Source organism: Mauremys reevesii, linkage group 11 (assembly GCF_016161935.1).
Source record: "Mauremys reevesii isolate NIE-2019 linkage group 11, ASM1616193v1, whole genome shotgun sequence".
Taxonomy (NCBI): domain Eukaryota; kingdom Metazoa; phylum Chordata; order Testudines; family Geoemydidae; genus Mauremys; species Mauremys reevesii.
In genome coordinates this window covers 20,219,175-20,241,468 of record NC_052633.1, presented here as the reverse complement: position 1 = coordinate 20,241,468, position 22,294 = coordinate 20,219,175, and the positions used below count along the sequence as shown (strand labels likewise).

The following is a 22,294-nucleotide window of genomic DNA, read 5'->3' as shown; positions in this document are numbered from 1 at the left end:
TAACGTATCCCTCACCCGCGCACAACACACACCTTGCGTGGGAATCATTATTGAGGATGCTTCCCCCTACGATGGACAATGCTTGAACCCTGGTGAGGGTACCACACAGAGCCGCCATCTACCCTAACACAAAACTAAACCTAATGTACTATTATCTAGAGAAAAAACTCAGAAAACAGATAAAAAACATGAGATGAAAACACCCCACAGATCTCTGAATCTAGCTGCCAAGAGAGGGGCTTGGTGCGGGAGCCACTCCTACCGGTACTGCTCAGCAAAGTTCTCCAGCTTTGGTGCTATGAGCACACGCACATCCAAATGGAACACATAGCTGAATCTACTCAAAGAAGAAATAGTTGTAAAGTACTTTAAAGGGGAAAAAAAAAAGGCCAAAACAAAAATCCACACGCTGCAGTCTTACTCCCCAAAAGCTCCTGTCCCTTAAGAGGTTTTTGAAATTCAGTAGGAAACAGTTTACTTACTTAAAATAACTATTTTTGATCTAACAACAAATATTTTCTCTAAGTACACCTTTGATAACAATTATTTGTATTAAAGAGACACCTTTTAAAAGAAGATATTAGTGGGACTCTAGAGATGGGTGTTATGTTAAATGAGATTTTAAATAGACTCTTGCTGTACCTTTTAAATTTTCTTTTCTCCAACCATCCACAAAAACAGTCTCAAAGACAAATACTCTTTACTTTATTATGAAAAGTGCTACATTACAGTCACTGCTCCCAACAGCATTTCTATGAACAGTTTTGTTTCTATTTTTTAAAGGGTCAACACACAAGCCATGATTCTGATTTCCAAAACCGATTTAGCCTTTGCTATGCTAATTCAAGATAAGTCATGAGAACATTTCATATATCTCCCACTTTTCTGTCAGACATGGTAAAGAACAGCACCCATTTTATCCAAAATGTTCACTGGCATTATTTGTATAAATCAAGATAAATGTAAACCACAAGAGAACACGCACACACACAAAAACCCAAACACTGAGATTAAGTTTTTGTTTTACAATACCTTTGAGAATATAACAGTGAGTTTTCCCTTGCCAAATACAGCATAATAGAGGGAGTCAAAAATCTCAATCCAAATCTAGTGTCACTTAGTTTAAAACGTGTTCTCATTCTCCTGCAGCATGGACTTCACAAGAAAACTGTTCCAAAAACAGCCTGCACATTGTTCATCCTTGGGACTTAGAATGCAAGGCTAGGAACAATGAAACTAATTGCTCTGCAAAAACTTACAAAGTACCAAATTCAGCAATGAAATTCAAACCCGCTAGTGCTTTTTGTTTATGAAGTTAATTAAATAAGAAGGATATGTTCTTACCACTATGGACGTAAAGGAGCCCATGACAATTTGATGATTTCCGTAACAGCAACTAAGGGCTGCTTTCAGCAATCCTGCTACAAATGATTCAATCAGAACCCTTCCAGACAGATATTATGTAAACTGCCTGTTATAAATACTAACACAGCAACTTTTCTTTTTCCCTTTTTCAGACACAAACATAATTAGCAGCTTAATTCAGGAAGACACAGAGTGGTTCTGTGATGCAATGTAATCCTTTTAAAGCAATCTGTGGTCAGTGCAGGTAGATTCAGGAAAACCAGAAACCCACTGTCTAAGAAGCCATATGCTCAGACTACTCTTTACATATTAACTCCAAGTCGATGTCATGCCTTTTAAAAACACTGCTGATTTGGGAAGAATAAACAATCCCTCCTTTAGACCGGCAAATAGTCTCTCTTCTTGGAAACTGTTGGACAGGCCAAGTTTAAGTATTACTTTTCTGCCTCTGTCATTTCCTCTAGTTTGCCTCAGTAATCGGTTTTTTCAATCCTTATATGCGGTTCAGAAGCAATATCCACATATCTCTGTTGTAAGTGCCATTCTAGGGAAGAACATGGATGTTGCTGAAGCTCCACTCAGTAGATACTCATCTACTTAGGTTGCAGAGGCGATCTAGGTGAGCTTTTCATGTTGAATCTGGTAGTAACAAGCCTGAATTGAAACAAAATTCAGTTTAACTTAAAAATACCTACAAAATGCGCTACACATCTATAGATTTAATTTCCCCACTCCCCAAGGACCCCGGGAAGTTAGACTTTCTGTGGTCACTGCACAACTGATAACATTCACTGTGCAGCAATCTTGTTAGATATCATGAAGTATCAGGGGAAAGGTCTGAGCTTTTAAGTTAAAATAGTGTTTACCTCCTCATGGAACGGGAGGATGGTTTGGGACTCCAGATCCTTGGGTTCAGTTCCAAGTTTTGTCACAGAAGTCCTGTGTAACTACTTGCAAAAACCCCATGGCAGCAAGTCTCAGAGCCTTGGTCAACTGACTCAAGCTCACGCTGCAGGGTAAAAATAGCAGTGTAGATTTTTGGGCTTAGGCTGGAGCCTGGGCTCTGAAACCTGAGAGGAAGGAGGGGGCTTGCTGCCCCAGCCCAAAAGTCTACACTGCTATTTTTAGCCCCGCAGCATGAGCCTGACTAAGTTGACCTGGGCTCTGAGATTCGCTGCCAGAGATTTTTTTAAATTTTTTTGCTGTGTAGACAATCTTTCAAATAGATGTTTTTGATGTACCCAGACATTACAATGAAAGGTCCTAGGAGTAGCTAGAAAAAAGCCCTAGCTTAGACAGCCATTCAGTTCTAATTAACTGTTTCATATATTGTTTAGATAGGTAGCAATTGGAAACTTTGGGAAAATACTCATACCAATGGCAAAAAAACCCATTTACCTACCTTTTCATCACTGTTATTCTTAGAGATGTGTTGCTCATGTCTATTCCATTCTATGTGTGGGCATGCCCACGTGCACGGTTGTTGGAGATTTTTGCCTTAGCGGTATCCATAGGGTCGGCTGCGGTGCCCCTTGAGTGCTGCACTTATATGTCAGTATATCAGGCGCTGCCGGCCCTATGTCCTCTCAGTTCCTTCTTGCCAGCAACTTCAACAGAGGGGCACGGGGGCGGGTAATGGAATGGATATGAACACCACATCTCGAAGAACAAGATATGAAAAGGTAAGTAACTGTTTTTTCTTCAAAGTACTTGCTCATGTCGATTCCACTCTAGGTGACTTACAAGCACTGTCCATGAAGGTGGACTCAGAGTTCACAGTCATGCAGCTTGGAGCACTGCTCTGCCAAATGTAGCATTGTCTCGAGCTTGCTGATTTAGTGCATAATGAGATGCGAACATCTGGACAGATGTCCAGGTAGTGGCTCTACAGGTATCTTGGATTGGAACCTGTGCCAGGAAGGCTGCTGATGACGGCATACTTGATCAGGGAAAAAGTGTCATGAGTGTCAGCAGAGGCACATTTGCCAGCTCATAGCAGTAGCGGATGCAGGCAGTGATCCAGAATGAAATCCTTTGAGCAGAATATCTCATTCTGTCTGCCACCGCCACAAACAGTTGCATCGACTTACCGAACAGCCTTTTCCTCTCTATGTAGAAGGCCAGTGCCCTCCTGACGTCCAGAGCGTGCAGCCTGCGTTCTTCATCTGATGTATGAGGCTTTGGAAAGAAGACAGGTAAGTATATATCCTGGCCAGTATGAAACTGGGAAACAACCTTGGTTAGAAACACCAGGTGTGGTCGCAGCTGGACCTTATTCTGAAGAATACCATATAGGGCAGCCCTGAAGTAAGCAAGCACCCCGATCTCAGACATCCTGTGGGCCAACGTTATCGCAACCAGCAACAAAACCTTCCAGGAGAGAAGCAGGAGAGAGCAAGAGGCCAGGGGCTTGAATAGGGGGTCCCATGAGTCTTGACAGCACGAGATTCAGATCCCAGGGAGGGACAGGATCCTGGACGTGTGGGTAGAGATGCTCCAGACCTTTCAAAAACCGTGTTGTCATATCATGAGCGAAGACCGACCTGCCTTGGAACGGAGGGTGGAAGGCTGCAATAGCGGCCGGGTGGACTGATTGATGACAGAAACAAACTTGTTTGAAGTGCAGAAGATAATCCAGGACCTCCTGCAGAGAGCCCTGCTCGGCCCAGATATGCCATTCCGAGGCCCAGCACATGAACCTTTTCCATTTGGCCAAGAAAGCCACTCTGGTGGAGTATTTCCTGCTACCCAACAAGAACTGCTCAACACAGGCCAGGCATTCCTGTTCATCCCGTTTAGCCACGCAGTCAGGTGTAGTGCCACTATGTTCAGGTGCAGAAAGCTGCCATGGTTCTGGGACAGCAGATCTGGCTAGAGGAGCAGCTGCAGTGGGGTGGCTACCAAAAGGTTTGGCAGCATGCTGAACCAGTGCTGGTGAGACCACGCAGGGGCTATTAGGATAACCTGTGCCCTGTCCTGCTTGATCTTCACAAGGACCCTATGAATCAATGACACTGGCCAGCAGGCATACATTACAGCCCCTGACCACGGGATGAGAAACACATCTGACAGGGAGCCCCTGTCAATCCAATGGTATGAACAGAACACATGGCATTTCCTGTTCTGCCTGGATGCAAACAAGTCCACCCGGGGAGTCCCCCTCCTCTGGGGGATTATACTGACCACCTCTGGATGCAGTGACAACTCATGTGGATACAAGAAGATCCCGCTGAGGTGATCTGCTAATATGTTCCTGATCCTAGGCAGGTGCGTGGCTACCAGACGAATGGCATGCAGCACACAAAAGTCCCAAAAGGCGGAGAGCTTCTTGGTATAGGGCCAACGACCTGGTTCTGCCCTGTGTGTTGATGTAATACATTGTGGTGGTACTGTCCGTCAAGATCTGCTCTACCTTGCCCTTCGGGTGGGGTAAGAAAGCCTGGCAGGCTAGGTGAGCCACTCTGAGCTCCTTGACATTAGTATGGAGGGCTAAATTATCCCACAACTAATGGCCCTGGGTGCTGAGCTTGCCCAGGTGGGCTCCCTACCCAGGTCTGATGCAATGGAGACCAGGGTCAGCGATGGGGCCAGGGCCACGAAGAGAACTCCCTCCAACACCAACCAGGGGTCCAACCACCAATCCAGGGACGACCGGATGTCAGACTGACTACTTGGTCTACATCCCCAAAAGGCATGACCTAGACCGATGCCAGCCACGCTTGCAGAGTCCGGAGATGGAGCCGGACATGACTGACCATATGTACATGCAGCCTAACAACTGCAGGCAGGTGTGAACCATGGTGAGCGAGTGGTTCTTCACATGGGAGATCAAGTCCAACATGCCCCGAAACGTGGATCCGGGCAGCTGAGGCATCGCTCTCGAGCGCACCTTCAAAATGAGCACTTCTGACCCCCAGGATGCTTTGCCGGCCTGGGCTTCGTGAGTGAGCGGAAGGAGGAGAAGGGACAGTGACTAAACCTCGTGTCTCTATCCCTTCTCCTTGCAGACCCGTCGAGGCTGCCAAAGCCTTGACAGCAGGGGGAGGCCAGAACTGCTTCTTTGCAGACTGTGGCGTAGGTTTACCCAGTGAGTGAAGGGTGGCCTGAGTTTCCTTCAACCCATACAGCCTCGCATCCATCTGCTTTGCAAAAAGAGTCCAATCCCATTGAATGGGAAGTCCTGAATTGCTGCACCTCCTGACCACTGCCCTAGCCACCATGTCCTACATGTTCTATGCAGTGATCCCTCTAAAAAACTTTTCCCACCAATGTGTGGAATTAATTTAGTTATGTGCACCAATATGGAGGTGATGTGTGACACCTGGGCTAGGGGTGAGGGTCGCCTCTCCCCACTGCAGCAGGTCCGTGCTGGGGCTGGGAGAGGTGTCCCTCCCCCACGGCTGTGGCAGGTCTGTGCCGGGACTTGGGGAGGGGCGCCTCTCCCACAGCAGGTCCGGGCCAGGCTGGCTTGGGGCTGTGGGAGAGGAATCTCTCCCCGCCACGGCCCTGAGCGCTTGTGCAGCGCTTAATAGGCTGCTGCGCAGATTACAGGGAACTTTGGTCCTATGCCATTTGGAGAGAGCACCTCTCTGCTGTGGTATGCTCCTCCACCACTGGGTGCCAAATTCTCGGGCCAAATCTTAGGGGAGGGACTCCTTACATTTACAGAGGGAGTCCCGTAAGTTAAAATTATACCTGCCCAAGAGAGCCTGGTGGTTTGCTTACCCAGAATTGCAGGCTAGCTGTCGAATAGTTTCCCCCGAAAAAGGTCCAGTCTTTTGGCCTCCTTATTTTTAGGAGTTTAACTCGTGTGCCCCTGCTTGTCCTCCTCATTGGCCACAGAAATGACCAACCAGCTCAGATGCGGGTGGGTATATAGGTACTCGAACCCTTTGGCCAGAACAAAGTACTTTTTTTCAGGCCTTTTGGAAGTGGAAGAGATGGACGATGGGGTTTGCCAGAGGGCCTGCATGATTTTCAGGACTCCATCATGCACTGGTAGGGCAGGGGTAGAGGCCGAGAGCACATTAAACAAGGTGTCTGCCTGCTCAGCCAGCTCCTCCACTTCTAGGCCCAAGTTCTCAGCCACCTGTCGAAGCAGGGCCTGGCCCTTGAGCATCCCATGACCACCCATGGTCACTCCATCCAGAGGATGATTACTGTACCACCAGGGGTGTCCCTGGGGCATCATCCCCCATGGGGGAAGGGGGTTTTGGGGTGGGCATTGTCTCCCCTACCCCTGCCGAGCCCCCTGCCGTCAACTGTTGCTCTGAGATGGTGGTAGATGAGCGGTGCGAAGGGTGCATTGGCATCACCAGCATGCCCCATGCGTTCCAATATTACTACTACGCTGGCCACATTGCCATGGTGGCGCTGTGGAAGTCGACACAGCCTCTGGTGCCCAACCACGCCGGTGGGGTCTCGACAAGGGGCTAAACTGCCCTTCTGTGCTGGAGGAATCCCCTTCTGGGGACCATGGCAGGACTGTTGGCGCCTCTGTTTGTCTGCTGGCCGTTGCCGCCAGAAACTGGTGCTTGGGAGTGGGAGGACCGTTGCTGGTGTTGGGGGGACTGGTGCGGCAGAGTGCGCTCCCACAGAGTGGATGACTGAGATCTGCACTGAGAGGAAGACTGGCAGAAGGGCGAACGGCACTGGTGATGCAGTGACCGGCGCCTCCCACTAGGCGATCCGCGTCGAGATGGTGGGGACTGCGAACGTGGTGCTGGAAATTGAGGGCAAGTCCCAGAGGATCTGGGCTGCGATGTTGGAGATCTGCGGCACGGAGACAGAGAGTGCTGCCTTGGCTCAGGGGGATCGGCAGCACTCAACTGCCCTCTGGGGGGTCTTGATGGCTGGCTTGCCCTCGTAGGGAGCCTTTGCCAATTACTGCGGCCCACGCGGGGCCAGTGGCACAAGTGGAGGCCTCTGCTCTCTTGGCATTGGAGGAGCTTGGGAAGGCATTTATGTCACCACAAGTTTGGGTCCCCAACCCCTCCTGGGAGTTGGTAGTGAATCCTTTAAGGGGCTAAGGGACCTGACTGGGGAGGCACATTCACATGACTCCAGAGTGGCTGGGCGGCCCAAACTGGGTCCTTTGCTCGATGCTCCATGGCCTTTCTTGCTTGGTGCTGGGGAGCTGTGCTTCTTCTGGGTTTTTTTGGGCACCGGTGCCAAGGAGCAGTGCCGGGTGAAGCCCAGTGCCAGGGGTGCACTGCACATTGAGGCTGAGGTACTAGGGGTCAAGTCCAGCCAGGATGGCTCAGAAGTCGGAGGGCAGCCGTCAAACGAATATCACGCTCTTTCTGGGTCCTGAGTTCAAAGTTTTTGCAGACATGACACTTATCCTTCACGTGTGATTCCCCCAAGCACTAGGGGCAGCTGCTGTGGGGATCACTTACAGGCATAGGCCTGTTATAGTCCGTGCAGGGCTTAAACCCTGGGGACCAGGGCATGCCCCACCTGAGGCAAAGACCCCAATTGGACTAACTTCTAACTACACTTAACACTAACTACTATAAACAACTATTTACAAGGCCCTAAGACTTGAAGTCAGAAGAGGAGAAACCACTAACCCTTGTTATGCAAGGAAAGGCACTCCGACTAACCACCATGGGAGGTAAGAAGGAACTGAGAGGGTGTAGGGCCGGCGGCGCCTGATATACAGCAATGTATGATCATGAGACTCAAGGGGGCGCCACAACAACTGACCCTACGGATACCGCTAAGGCAAAAATCTCCGATGACCATCGCACACCTAGAATGGAATTGACATGAGCAACACATCTCAAAGAAGAGCTGGACAGATTGTGTTGTTACTAATTTAACAAAAAGAAAGTTTTTGATATTTCACCTAGAATTTTAAACAGCAGCATTCACCTCCCCTCTTTGCTGCACTAGGACATAAAAGCAATCCCACTTCCAACTTCCACATTGGAACCCTTGCACACTAAAACAGAACATCAGATGTTACTACACACTAGAGAGCTCAATCATCACAGGAGCTGCATGTTCAAAATCTCTTTATACCAGGAATTTGATTTTTCTGGTGACAGAGGGATCAGAACCAGCACATTAAGTTTAAGTCTGAGCAACACGAAGTGATTTTGTACATGTACATCCCATTTTATTAATGACCAGCATTAACAGGGCTTTGTTACCTTGAAATTTTATCAGTGGATGGCGCTAGAAGTGGTTGAAAGAATTTGTTGTTAACTTTCATTGAAATGTAAATTGGCTCTAGTTGTGGCCATTGCCATAGGAAGGGTACAAAGATCAGCTGCCAGAGAAAGGACAATAGGAATTTTAGACAGTTGATATGTAAATTTCATACTCACCTTCAGAGTAGTGAACATGATGCCTTGTTCCCCATGCTGGAGATACGGATCCATCAGGTCCTCGATCAAGTGCACCTCAGACCCCAAATTCCTTATCCTGTCACGTGAGGAAGAGACGACATATTTTTTTCTAGCCTTTTATACTTTAAGAATCTTTTTGAAATGGGCAAAATGTTTTTTGCAGCCTCTCTCTCAGAAATGGCCGAACTAGTTAGGGTTGCTAACAGCTCTACCTGCACTAACAGACTACCCTTAAGACCCTCCAGCTGTACTGAGTCAAGTTCTGTTTCAACTTTAATAAACCATCCCCATTCAGGAAACAATTTAGTTGGTCTGTGGGTTTTATTACATACTTTAAAAAACCACTCACCTGGCTCGTAGCACCACATAGAGAAAAACAGGAAATAAGTCATCCATTGACCACAAGAAGTCTTCCTGAAGAGTCTCAAGCACACTCTGAGAAATCTCTTCAAAAGTCTGCTGGATCACCTTCAGCTTGTCGGATGGGGTAAAGGTTGTACTATTGGGAAAGGAAACCATCGGGATTACAATGAAGAGTTGCAAATCAACTTATCTTAATAAAAAGACAGTTTGTTAATTTGTGTTTTTTTTCTTTTCTAGAAAGATAGAACCCTTCAAAATAGCCACTGATCACATTTGCATCACAGCCACAAAAAGCTGCCCATTTCTAAGCCTATACCAGCTGCACAGCATACTGAGTTGCAAGTGAACCAGATCAAGAGATATTACTGAACATAAAATAATGTTATGTAAAGCTATTTTAAAATCAGTGCTTGCTGTTTGAAAAGACTTTCTTCATTACTGCCACTCAAATATTTTTAAAAGACGACGACCAGCAATTAAGATAGTTTTCACAGCTAATGGCTGTGAAAACTACCTCCATAAGCAAGCCATTTTGTCCTGACTGCTTAAAAAATGCACATGCACAATTGATTATGTATCTTCTCCCTTTTGTTTCTGTCAAGGTAGCTTACAAAGACCTGCCTTGAAGATATCAACTGCCTCCACACAAAAGGTCTCATCCATCTCCTCACTGTGAAGAGTTACTAACATTTTTGGCAGAAAGACAGAAAAGTCTTTCAAGGCTCCTTGTTCAATGTGAATGGCAACAACATCCTGAGGCAAACTGAAGACCACAATCTAGTAACTAAATTAAGGGTTTGCCTACATTACCTACCTTTTAGCGACATAGCTGTGCCGCTTCAGCCATGTCACTAAAATGCATGCAGCATAGTTGAGCTCTCCTGCCAACCAAAAAACAAAACAAAAAAAAAAACACTTCCACCCCACAACAAGCGGCAGCAGCTTTGTTGGCAGAAAAACACTCCTGCTGACAGAGAGCTGTTCACACCAGCACTTTTTGTCTGTAAAACTTGTTGTTTGGGCAGGGGCGGCCCTAGAGATTTTGCCGCCCCAAGCACGGCAGGCAGGCTGCCTTCAGTGGCTTGCCTGCGGAAGGTCCGCTAGTCCCACGGTGGCGGGAGGTCCTCCAAAGTCGCGGGACTAGCGGACCCTCGCAGGGCCGGCAGAGCACCCCTCGTGGGCTTGCCGCCCCAAGCACGCGCTTGGCATGCTGGGGCCTGGAGCCGCCCCTGTGTTTGGTGGGGGAGGGGGGAGATGTGGGGTTTTTTTGCCCATGCAGTTCCAGTATAGACAAAGCCTTAGACTAAGGCAGTATTCTGAGCAGGAAAAGCAAGTCAGAGGGATAAAGTCACAGGATTACCTGATCTGTTGTAAACATTCAACTGCTGAGGCAAAGCAGACATCTTTTGTGTTTGGTATCACCTAGGTAATCAGGAGAAGATCAGAATCTTTCTAGTAAATACCTCTGACAACTCATAAGAAAGCGAACATGGCTATTGCAAAGTTAGTTATCCAACTGTATTAAATATGAGTGAGAAAAATGCAGTAAAATAAAAGTATTTTTTTATAAAGTGATTTTGAGGCTCATAAAAGATGCTGGATTGACTTAAACTGAAGTCCTCCGTCAACAAAACGGCTACCTGTCTGGGCATTGTTGATGTAGGTTTCCACATACTGCCCCACCAATAGATCTCAACTCTGACCTGGAAGGATCAAGTCTAGAGGCAGAGAAATTCAGTCTCTTTTGATTCAGTCCTTCGCCTCACTCCTCATGATGCCAACCAGGAGGCCAATTAGAGTGAATTATATTGAAAATATGTCTGTGATGGTGAGATTTGTCTAAAATCAGTGGTTCCCAAATTTGTTCTGCCACTTGTGTGGGGAAAGCCTCATGCGGGCCGGGCCGGTTTGTGTACCTGCCGCGTTTGCAGGTTCGGCCGATCGTGGCTCCAGGCCAATGGGAGCTGCTGGAAGCGGTGGCCAGTATGTCCCTCAGCCCGCGCCACTTCCAGCAGCTCCCATTGGCCTGGAGCCACGAACCGCGGCCACTGGGAGCTGCGATCGGCCGAACCTGCAGACGCGACAGGTACACAAACCGGCCCGGACTGCATGGGGCTTTCCCTGCGCAAGTGGCGGAACAAGTCTGGGAACCACTGGTCTAAAAGGAATTGGAAGGAGACCACCAAAACAGTCTCACATAACAGCAACCATCTGATGGGAAAGAAATTTGGTCACTACTGACCTGTGCTGACTGAAGTAATGACCTAAAACTGAAAGGCTCTGTATCTCTATGGAAAACTGAACTTGAAGTTTTTGATTAAGATTTCCATCTACAGCATAAATCTAGCCATATACTTCAACAAAATATTTAGGTTTAGTAAGAGACTTCTGATTGTTAAGCCACCATTAGTGGGAAATAGGAACAATAGCCAGTTTCTAATTGTATAATCTGTTCCTTCATCACCAAAAAAGGCATTATTAATAATGATGATCATCTACAATAAAAGTGGTATTACCCTATTTTTAAAAAGTCTTTATCAAATGCAATTTACAGCTTAACCCTGGTAAGAGATGTTTCTAACCTCATCTTCTTTCACAACTGTGGACCAAACAAAACAGATGCAGGCTTCTTTTAAAATATTAAAAGTTCTCAGAACTATGCATCCTCTAATATATGGAATAATGGAATTCTGGAGAGAGCTGCACTTCTGAAGTGACAGCTGCTTACAGTAAGGACGTCTAACGTAGCTTTAAAATACATAGAAAAGATGTAAGCATAAAGGAAAAATAAGAGACTAATAAATACGTTGCCAAGTGTGTGAGCTCATATGTTCCATTAAAAAGTGGATATACCTTTTTACTTTCTCCAAGGATGGACACAGTCACTGGCCAAAATTTGCTGTAAGAAACCACATGTATTCAATTAATAGAACGAGTTACTGTTTTTAAAAAGTGATTTTAACTTATCTTTTGCTTGATGCACAGAAAGGGACCCTCAAGATTTTTCTAATTTCCTCCCCCCACTACATGATTACCTACACTTAGCAGAAATAGTTGAAAATACTATAATTTGGAACACTACCCTCCAGTTCTTAAATATAAAAAACTAAAAAGTTATCAGGCTATTTCTTTTCCTATCACCAAGTACCATATTAGTTTAAAATGAGCATGTGTGTGATCAGCCCCCTCACATACTACTTACTACAAAAAGATAGTTACATATAGCTGTTCTGATAGTCAAAGAAAAGGAAATATTGACCAGCCCATGACAGATTAATACAGCATAGGACAGCAGTTCAACCCGCGGCCCAATTAGCACTCAGCACACAGCTGGGCCGCAGCTAACAGCCACCAGGCCGCACAGGGTCCAGGTTCCCGGCTGCCTGGCCGGGTTGGGGTTGCCGGCTCCACATGGTGGGGGTCTGGGGCTGCCGCCCAGCCTCGCAACAGCCCCCCAGAGTCAGGGTCCAGGGTTGGGGTTGTCTCAGGACTGCTGGACGGCCCCTGTGGGGTCAGGGCCCAGGCTGCTGCCCGGCCCCACAACTGGGTCCAGGGTCAGGGCTCCACTTCTGGCCTCACTCTGTGGAGGGGTCTCTGGGCGGGAGGCACTGGATTTACAGGTCTGTGGGACCCACAATGATAAATAGGTTGAGAACCACTGGCATTGGAAGGTTTTTGGTACAGTGCCTTCACTTGGCCATGGTTTTCAAATATCAGTTTTGTTTTAGTGTTAAAGCCATTACTTTTAACAGCATACTCACAGCTGAACTCCGAGAAAGCTCAGAAGAGCTGTATCTGACTGTTTGTTTAGACGAAGAACACATTCCCAGTAAATATCCTCCTCACGTTCATTGTCCAAGGCATACAACATAAACAAAGGAGGGTAGAGTCGTGGTAACAACACAGGAAGCAGCAGCCCAGAACTGGTTACCACATAACTGAAAAAAGCAGAAAAGAAATGGTGTGGGGGAGAAGAGAGACAAGAACACATTTATAGAAAATGAACTGAGCCAAACAATTAGAACATATACATAGCCATTTCAGAGTATGTTCAGTAGGGGAGAAGGATAAGGAGAGGGTGCAGGTTAAGGAATTAACACTTGTGCTAAATTTACAATTATGAGTAAGATTCTTTATTTAACAACACAGTCCAGGTACAGTGCTGTAGAACCAAATAGGTAACAAGTAGGCTTTCCTACACAAGGCCATAAGAACAGTCACACTGGGTCAGACCAATGGTCCATCTAGTCTAGTATCCTGTCTTCCGGCAGTGGCCAGTGCCAGATGCTTTAGAGTGAATGAACAGATCAGGGCAATGTGTCAAGTGATCCATTCTGTCATCCAGTCCCAGCTTCTGGCAGTCAGAGGTTTAGGGACACCTAGAGCATGGGGTTATGATCCTGACCATCTTGGCTAATAGCCATTGATGGACCTATAGCCATGAACTTATCTAATACTTTTTTGCGCTCAGTTATACATTTGGCCTCCACAACATCCCCTGGCAATCAGTTGCATGGGTTGACTGTACGTTGTGTGAAGAAATACTTCCTTATGTTTGTTTTAAGCCTACCACCTATTGATGTCATAAGGTGCCCCGGCATTGTGTTTTATGTGAAGAGGTAAATAACACTTCCTTATTCACTTTCTCCACACCATTCATGACTTTATAGACCTTTGTCATATTCCCCACCCCGCAGTTGTCTCTTCCAAGCCGAGCAGTGCCAGTGTTTTTAAATCTCTCCTCATACGGAAGTGGTTCCATACCCCTCACAATTTTTGTTGCCTCTCTCTGTACCTTTCCCAATTCGAATACATCTTTTTCAAGATGGGGCAATCAGAACTGCATGCAGTTCCTGCAATGCTAATTCAAAACTTGTATGTAAAATTTGAATCATAATGCAACACTCATCTCCCAGCCATTCAAGTATGGTATTTGAATTTAGTCTCTACTTTAGGCCACTCAGAATGATGTTTGCTTATGACAATCTGTCCTTGGAGCCAAAAGCTATTTTCCTCCCTCCTTACTAGATATATTTTTCCCTTGAAAAGTGTTTAATATAGGTACAAATCTAAGGTCCCATTTCAGGACAGCACTTAAGCACATACTTAAATGCTTTCCTAAGAAGGGATTGCTTTATGAATTGGGTACTAGTTTATGAACTGACTAGTTTATTGAAGACCATTTTTCCCCTACACACCCAGGTTCAGGAGATTCTGATCTGGAGTCCATTTTCCCACTACAGAAGGATTTCCTTCTCTTTGTCTCAGTCACCAAGAGTGGAATTGTGCTGCCCTCTTCAGGAAGATCAGGAAACAAGAACCTCAAAGATAAAATACATAATTGCATCACTTGATTTATTAGAAGAGTCCATAAATAGCTAATATATTCATACTTCTAAAGGAAAGCAGAGGAATTTATTTGAGAGACATTCTTCTAACACATAAGTTGCACATGGTGATTTCTCCTGGGTGAGCCTAGCAGCAAAGCCATATCCAATTACTTAAGCTTACGACACAAACAGAAACAGCTTGATACACATTAATTAGGTTATTTTTCCTCAGCTCCTTTTTCATTTGGCTCCTCTCTTCATTAGCTAACTATTCAGGCAAGATCGTGTCTTAAAGATACGACAATCTCACTAAGCTACATCTGGGACCAGTAATTTTAAGAAACTATAAACTACTGACATGCAACCTTACAAGAGTGCTCAATAACAATCAGATTCCTGGAAAATTTGGAGACACAGAAAACAAGTACGGAATTATGCAATATAGCACAGAGAATGAATTAGGGCATACTGTGGGTTGAGAAAATTGTTTTCCTAATTTAAAATTTTTGTCCCACATAACCTTATTACTATTTAATAATCAAAATTGTCATCAACTACCGACATGGATAGAGTAGCACAGTGTCAGAAGATTTGCAGAGACTGCAACTATTGCTTGGCTTGGAAAAAAAACCTTAAAATGTGTTTGAATATTCTACAGTTTTCTTATTCGTATTTACAGATTTCTTATTTAAAATACATGTTCTTAAAAAAGATTATACTGGGGTTCACGGTACGTGTCCACATGTGTAACCATAAGGTTTAGTTAAAAGTCTCAGTGTATGTTGGTGTAATGTTTTCCTAGTCAAAATTAAAAACATGCAGTTTTGCACAAACCTTAACTATATTAATATCTACATCTACACTAAAAATGCAGATATCCATAGTAGAATAATAGACAGCTTGGAGAATAACTTACTGTATTACAACTATAGCAGCTGGCAAAAATCTAAGCACAGCTCTTCACTTTAGTGTGAATGGAGATTACTACCAAGAATTCTTACAGAATACACTCCTGTGAACCCTGTGCTTGGTTTATATACTGCTCTAATACCATCCCCTCAAACATCCCCCGTATACACTGGTTTGGAAACAGACATTAGGGCTTGTCTACATGATGGACTAGTCCACACTAGACAGGCATAAATTCTAGTGTGTGCTAGTGTGTTGCGTACTAACTGGGCTGGCATGCACTACAAATCTGCATTACTATAGCACTTTGCAACAGGCCAGTTAGTGCACAACATGCTAGTGCACACTAGAATTTACACTCCTCTAGTGTAGACTAATGCACTATGTGGACAAGCCCTTAGAGCCCAGCTAGAAACCACCACATTGAAGAATGCGTTCCACTGTGGACAGAGCCTTAATGGGTTCCACTGTGGCCAGAGCCTTCAGGGGGAAAGGGTTTTCTGTCCAGATTCATCAAGTCAGCTAAGCACAGAATCCTATCATGACTCTTTTCAAATTTAAGAGGAATGGGGGAGTGCTGGCACACAGAGCCAAATAAATTCTAACCAGATTAGGAGAACGAAATGTTTTTCAGTACATCCAGCAGCAATCTGACTTAAAACACGATGCTTCTTACCTGATCAACTGGAAGATGCGTTTGAGGTAGGATTTAATTTCTCTTACTGCCTCCTGTAGTAACCGCCGATTGGCTCCCACTCCAACATAGGTCATTCTGTATACAGCTACTAGTGTCTCCACAAGCCTCCCCAGAGGGTGGAGAGGGGTGTCACAGGCCTGAGTGGAGAGGTATTAGAGAGTCACCAGCTGTGCAGCAGTCAGAGAGACAGATCCAAGAGACAGAAATGTTATCCCTTGTGAATAAAAAGAAACTTGAGTACAAGAGACACAAGCAGGAGTCTCAGTTCAACTAGTCAAGGTTCAATAATTTAACCTTTTAAAAAAAAGTTACACATGCATATCAACTACACATACAACATACTACACATACAAACTAATTTCAGAAATAGTCAAAACTTTATTTTGACTAAAGTTTACACCAAGCTGAAAAGTGTAGCAAACTCCTCTATTATGTAAGAATTCACACAACAGCCGCCTCAGGTAATTCAGCAAATCTATGCAGTTATACAGAAAACCCACAAAATATTTCAGTAACCTCACAAGTACTTCAAAATTCCACAGAACGTTCTATTGGGACTCAGCACTTTTTAGGGTGATGAAACATAAGAAGCACGGAACAGACTCCATGAGCAGATTGGTATTACCAGAAAAGTGACCGTGAGGGCTGAGGCTTTAGAGAAAGCAGCACCCATATATTTTTCTTATTAATTGGTTGGTTAGGTGAATTTGGCAATTACTTGAGAGAGCAGAACTTAACTAGGACCCTAAATGTGCAAGTACAGAAAGTAACAGACACTGTACATTGATACTGACTGAAATCAGCTGGATAATTTAAGTGGCAATGAGCAAGTTACGACACCTGAAATCATGCTTTATAGACAACAGCCAGCAATATAAGATGATGCTCACAATACCTTTATTAAATATTTCTTGATATTTTCATATTTCTCTAGTGTGAAGGCACCAACATGTTGTGGAATGAACTCTAAACTCTCCAGTGTCTGAGTGTGTGAACGACTCAATAGTTCTGGGCTGCAGAGATACAAGGACAGAGATACTGTATGGATTATACATGAAATATGCACATGTACATGTGCATATACTTAATCAGATTTTAGAGTCTAAAGATGTATGAATAATATTTTTTTAAGTGAGGTGGGAGGATAAATGGTGGATTAGGAAACATTTCCCTTCTCAAACCTCTTCATGTTGACACTGTTGTTCATGATGAACTTTCTTGCTCCTCCTGCATCTCTACCTGCAAATGTGCCTACCACCACTTCAACAATATTGCCTCAACTTCACCTCCGCTGAAGTCCTCATCCATACTTTTATCCTCTCTCAACTCTGCTACTGCAATTTGCTTCTCTGTGACCTCCCAAAAATCTCACCTCTACAGAATCTAGAATGTGCAGAATGCTGCTGCCCACCTTGTCGTGTCTGTGAAACAAAGGCACCCCACTATATCTCTTTGGTAGAAAAATCCATGGAGTTGAATACTGATTTCAGTATCATGTTCAAAATGGCTAATTTGTTTGAAAAACCCTGCATAGATTTGCTCCAGCTGTCTCATGGATCTCTCCTACCTTCATCTAATGCCAACTTCCTCTTTTCCTTTGCACAATTGACAGTTTTGGTACAAGAGCCTTCCCTGAAGCTCTTCACAGCCTTTCTATACCTATTTTCTTTATTAGTGGTGATTTCCAAATTTCATCTCTTCTCCCTAGCTTCTACCTCAGTGTCTCTCCTCCTCTGCTTTTATTTCTTATTTGAACTTTTCAAATACATTATGAATCTGAGAAGTATAAAAGTTGGATTATGTTCTGTACTAACTCAAGCCTCTATTACAGAGTTCACTGTATATTTTAATATACTTCAGAACAGATTTAGATCATGACTGTTTCTAAACATTTAAAATAAGATAGACACATTTACATAAATATGTTTAAGGAAAATCTCTTCTAATACACCTCTACCTCAATATAATGCTGTTCTCAGGAGCAAAAAAATCTTACTGCGTTATAGGTGAAACCGCGTTATATCGAACTTGCTTTGATCCGCCCCCTGGAGCACTGCTTTATATCCGAATTCATGTTATATCGGGTCACGTTATATTGAGGTAGAGGTGTACATATCAATCTGTCATGACAGATATGGCAATTTCCCAACATATCCTGGACAAACCTTACTGAATTAAGTTTAAGTATCTTAGGAATTCATTGTATTACAAAAGCAAATGTTTATGTATTAGTGTGGGATTGTATGCATTGTCTTTGGTGGGGGGGGATATGACTACTGTAAACCCTGGGAGGTGTTATGAGCTTCAAAAGACTCTTAAAAATGAATCAGACAAGACAACTTTTAGTTGAATGGGTACCCCTAGGAAATACTTGGATGAGAAGGATGCAATTCCCAACCTCCGGACCCTCCTTTTGAAGCTATACCTTGAAGAGAAACCCATTGTCTGGCTGATTACCTATTCAGGGTCTCTGCAAATCAAAGACCCAAACTATATAAAGGAAAGATTCAGATTCATAGATATGTTTCTTCTGAGCTAGCAGCTGTTACAAACTTGTGACTCCTTCGCAGGGTTTGAAGGACTGATCACCTGCCACTGCCAGAGCCCTTGTTAGAGCTAGGGTAATCTCTGGTAAGCATACTAGCATGTAGGTAGGTTCTTTTGTTGTTGTTTAATGTTTTCTCTGTAATGCTTTCACTTTAAAAATAAATATGCTTGCTTAGAAAGGGCTGTCTAGCTAACTTATACCTATGGGCAATTATGCTGTTTATAGCCTCTGAGGAGAAAAACAAAGAAGGCCTACTTAGATAGTCTGACTTGCTGGGGTACTCAGTGAAGGCAGGGAACTGTGCAGCCTGAAAATCCTTCAGTCAGGAGGGAGACAGACACGTGTCTCCACCGAAGAGAGGCGATGACTGGGGAGCTGAAGCTTACAAGTGGGTACCGTTGATGGACGAGAGGGAGAGAATACAGGTGCAGTTGCCCTGCACTCTGACACCTGTACCCCCTCACACATATATTGCACAATATGTATAACACCATCTGTAATGATCCAAACTTACTCCTATCAGCTGATCTGTTCTGAAAAAGAGATTTTGCATTATGAAGTAATTTAAACAATGCACATCCGAATTTTTCACTAACTACAGAAATCTCAAAGAAGTTTCCCTAGTCTTCCGTTGGTGTGATCCCAGGTTTTTTTAAAATAATTTCTTCAGCCTGGCGACTACACTAACCTGTCTTTGTGTTGACGTCGGTTGGTGGTCAGAGCCACAGCAATGCTGTCCCACGCCTTCCATCTGTCTCCCTGGCCTGGATTCTCACAACCCAGCTGGTGCCAGCATTCTTCAAACACTGCCTTCCATTTCTCATCAGCAGGCACGGCTAGGATTCCAAGCTTCCTCCTAAATAAATCATCACCAATTGCCACTCTGATTCATAACAGTCTTGGAACACAACCCAGCTGTGAAACTGTACCTAATTATATTTGTGTGCTTGTAAGATGTTCACACTTGTTTGAGGAAATCTGAACACTTAAGATTTTATGACTATTAAGTCTAGTGTCCAATGTTATCTTATTGGACCATTGTAAGATGACCTGGTATATAAAATCTTTTCTGTTAAGTGTTCGGATTGACTCTGGAACTACTCTGATCTACAGTAGTTTGACTATCAAAAGTTTCTGAAAAGAGTTCATTTAAGGATCAACGTGGCCCTTATGTTTCTCACTGTCAAAGAGCAGCCTTGAAATGTACAGCAATCTGTGTACCTAATAACATTAACAGATTAAACAGAAACAGATACCCCTTCCACAGTTAGAAATGCCAGTCTCTACTCTTTTTAATAGTGTCTTCCTATTATATGATACACATAATCTGTTCTAATATGGAATACATGTGGTTCTTCAATATGCATTGCTTTGATGTAATAAATGGTTTTGAGACAAAAGGAATGCGCTGCATTTGGCTATGTCTACTTTCACCATTATTGATACTCCCAGAAAAAAGTTTGGAGACCCCCAGAAGGAACAAAAAAAAAGTTTCCAGTGACTGACAGTTTTATACAGATTTAGGTATAGCCATTAACATGTTATCGATACTGATAGTTTTTTATGAGTATTAATTTGTTTCACCGCACTTGAGAATTAAGCACAATGAAAACTGCCAGTACTTTGAAACTTTTCTAGTTTCATACCACCACAAAAGGTGAGTGTTAGTCCTTTTTACAACGATACCAATAAATTATGAACATCAAGGCAACTTGAAAAAGAAAAAAAGAAAAAAAAGAGCTAGAACTCTTGCTGTTTCACAGCCAGTCTTCACAAGTGTGTACATACATTTATTCATAGACTCCCTACTGGGGTGAAAAGCAGACAGCTAGCTAAGATTGCAAGCGTTCAGTTCAGCAGAGATGCCTGCTTAACTTTGCATCAGGTTGTAGGTGTCAATGCTGTCAAAAGAAAGTACCAGTGAATGCTTCAGGAAGCATAGTGACAAGTCAGCCAAGTAAAAACATGTGGGTTATAGTTCTCATTCTAACATACATTTCTGAAATTTCAGGGTGAGCTTTAGTGATCCTGAAACTGAAGAATCCATAATACTAGTATAACCAGGCATAGTGCTAGTAAATACTGTGAAATTTCATCCACAGCTCTGCCAATGAATCTTTGAACAAATAAGAAAAAGGATGAGATCAAATGTATCTTCATTATGACTTAAAATGAGACTCAAACACAGGTCTTAAAGACAACAAGTCAGCAGACTAACCCAACGTGCCACCTGTTCCTCCAAATGAGAGTTTTATTGATGCTTTCTAGAATTAGCTTTGCCAAGGTGTGAAAACACCATCAGTTGTGATCCAGGAGGTTCCCCCAGTACATTTCCAGTTGCTGTTAACTACTTTCTATGCACAGCCCTAGTTCTACTAAGATGTTTTTTTAAAAAACACAGATTCCTCCACAGAACTAATGACAGGTCAAAAGGTCTGTGGCCAACAATTCTCCAAATATAAACTATCCCATTCTTTTCCCCTGCAGTCTCTGAACTCAGCCATATAACTTGTGTTCTGAAGCTGTCATTACTTTCACCTCCAGCTAGTGTTCTGGGGAGAAGAAAGGAAAAAAGCAAACACGATAGAAAAGTAAGCCTCCCCAAGTCCACCATCCTGCACCTTGTCTTCAAGGACCTGCAATTCCTGCTTAGCAATGCAATGCAGTAATGCCATTCCCTGACCCGTCTCCAACTCCAACTGCAGAGTTGCTATAAAAGACTCTAGAAAAGCTACAGAAAGAGAGTCAAAAGACTTTGTTCTATATCAAATGTTTTTGCTGAACTAGCTAGCTTTGAATGAGATTGGTATTTAATTTCAGTTACACTCAAATGCATTACTCTACTCTATCAGACCAGAAGTGATTCCCCACCCATAACTCACAATGCTTTAGGTCTGTCCTTCTCACTGTCATACAAGCTGGGTTTGAAGTAGGTTCCAGTGATTTTTATCCCAGATCCCCATTCTCCACTGAAGAGACCTTCAATGTAATCTCCATTTGGCAAGGTCAGGGTTCCCTTTGTGGGGGGGAGAAGAGAAGGAGTAGAGAAGAGAATTAACAAACTGAATCCCATTGAGAAATGATTCAAAGAAGAGAGAACAAATGTAGAAAAAGGAACCCAAAAAGTATAAATTACAACCTTTCCACTAAGGGTCCAGTCATCCGAAAACTCTCCTTCATAAACTGTATCATCTTCAGAAAGCAAAATCCCAGTCCCCTATATAAAGAAAAAAAAATAAACGTAATTAACACAGAGCAATTATGGACAGATGGCATATACAGTAGTCACGATTAAAAAGACCACATTCTAGGTATAGAGATACACTATGATATCTCAGATTATATCCACTGGCAACTGTTGACTTTTTAAAATGACAGCTACTGTAGGAGATTTCAGTAAAATATAGAGCAGTAATTACAAAGACTATCTTAAAATTACAGGACAGAACTGAAGTGTTAGATTTTGACAGTGATATGTAGAGTGCTGCACAGGATAAACAATAGCGCGGTGGGGCGGGGACGGACGACAGACACCACAATATGCAGTTTAAGGTCCAACTCACCATCATTTTGTTGTTGCTAAAAGCTCCTTCATAGTACAGTCCAAACTGAGTAACCACTACACCATTTCCCTGGCAGACGTCATCTTGCCATGTTCCCATATATTTTTCTCCTCTGCAGAAATAGGAAAGCATAGCTAGATAAAATAACCTAATTTTTAAAGGAA

General features: G+C 43.7%; 1 protein-coding gene across 4 annotated transcripts in view; it reads right to left on the bottom strand.

The window, feature by feature from the left end:
- Nucleotides 1-683: 683 nt before the first annotated feature.
- Nucleotides 684-22,294, bottom strand: part of ALS2 (alsin Rho guanine nucleotide exchange factor ALS2) — a 66,410-nt gene continuing 44,799 nt past the window's right edge. For all 4 annotated transcript variants that reach the window (XM_039494633.1, XM_039494632.1, XM_039494635.1 and 1 more), the window contains exons 22-34: nucleotides 22,131-22,242; nucleotides 21,707-21,784; nucleotides 21,450-21,583; nucleotides 19,256-19,423; nucleotides 16,915-17,032; nucleotides 15,999-16,156; nucleotides 14,282-14,404; nucleotides 12,845-13,021; nucleotides 11,937-11,982; nucleotides 10,444-10,505; nucleotides 9,070-9,219; nucleotides 8,700-8,796; nucleotides 684-2,019 (exon numbers count right to left, since the gene is read on the bottom strand). In XM_039494633.1, coding sequence (XP_039350567.1) covers nucleotides 1,981-2,019; nucleotides 8,700-8,796; nucleotides 9,070-9,219; nucleotides 10,444-10,505; nucleotides 11,937-11,982; nucleotides 12,845-13,021; nucleotides 14,282-14,404; nucleotides 15,999-16,156; nucleotides 16,915-17,032; nucleotides 19,256-19,423; nucleotides 21,450-21,583; nucleotides 21,707-21,784; nucleotides 22,131-22,242 — 1,462 coding nt within the window. In that variant the 3' untranslated portion in view covers nucleotides 684-1,980. The remainder of the gene's footprint in view (nucleotides 2,020-8,699; nucleotides 8,797-9,069; nucleotides 9,220-10,443; nucleotides 10,506-11,936; nucleotides 11,983-12,844; nucleotides 13,022-14,281; nucleotides 14,405-15,998; nucleotides 16,157-16,914; nucleotides 17,033-19,255; nucleotides 19,424-21,449; nucleotides 21,584-21,706; nucleotides 21,785-22,130; nucleotides 22,243-22,294) is intronic.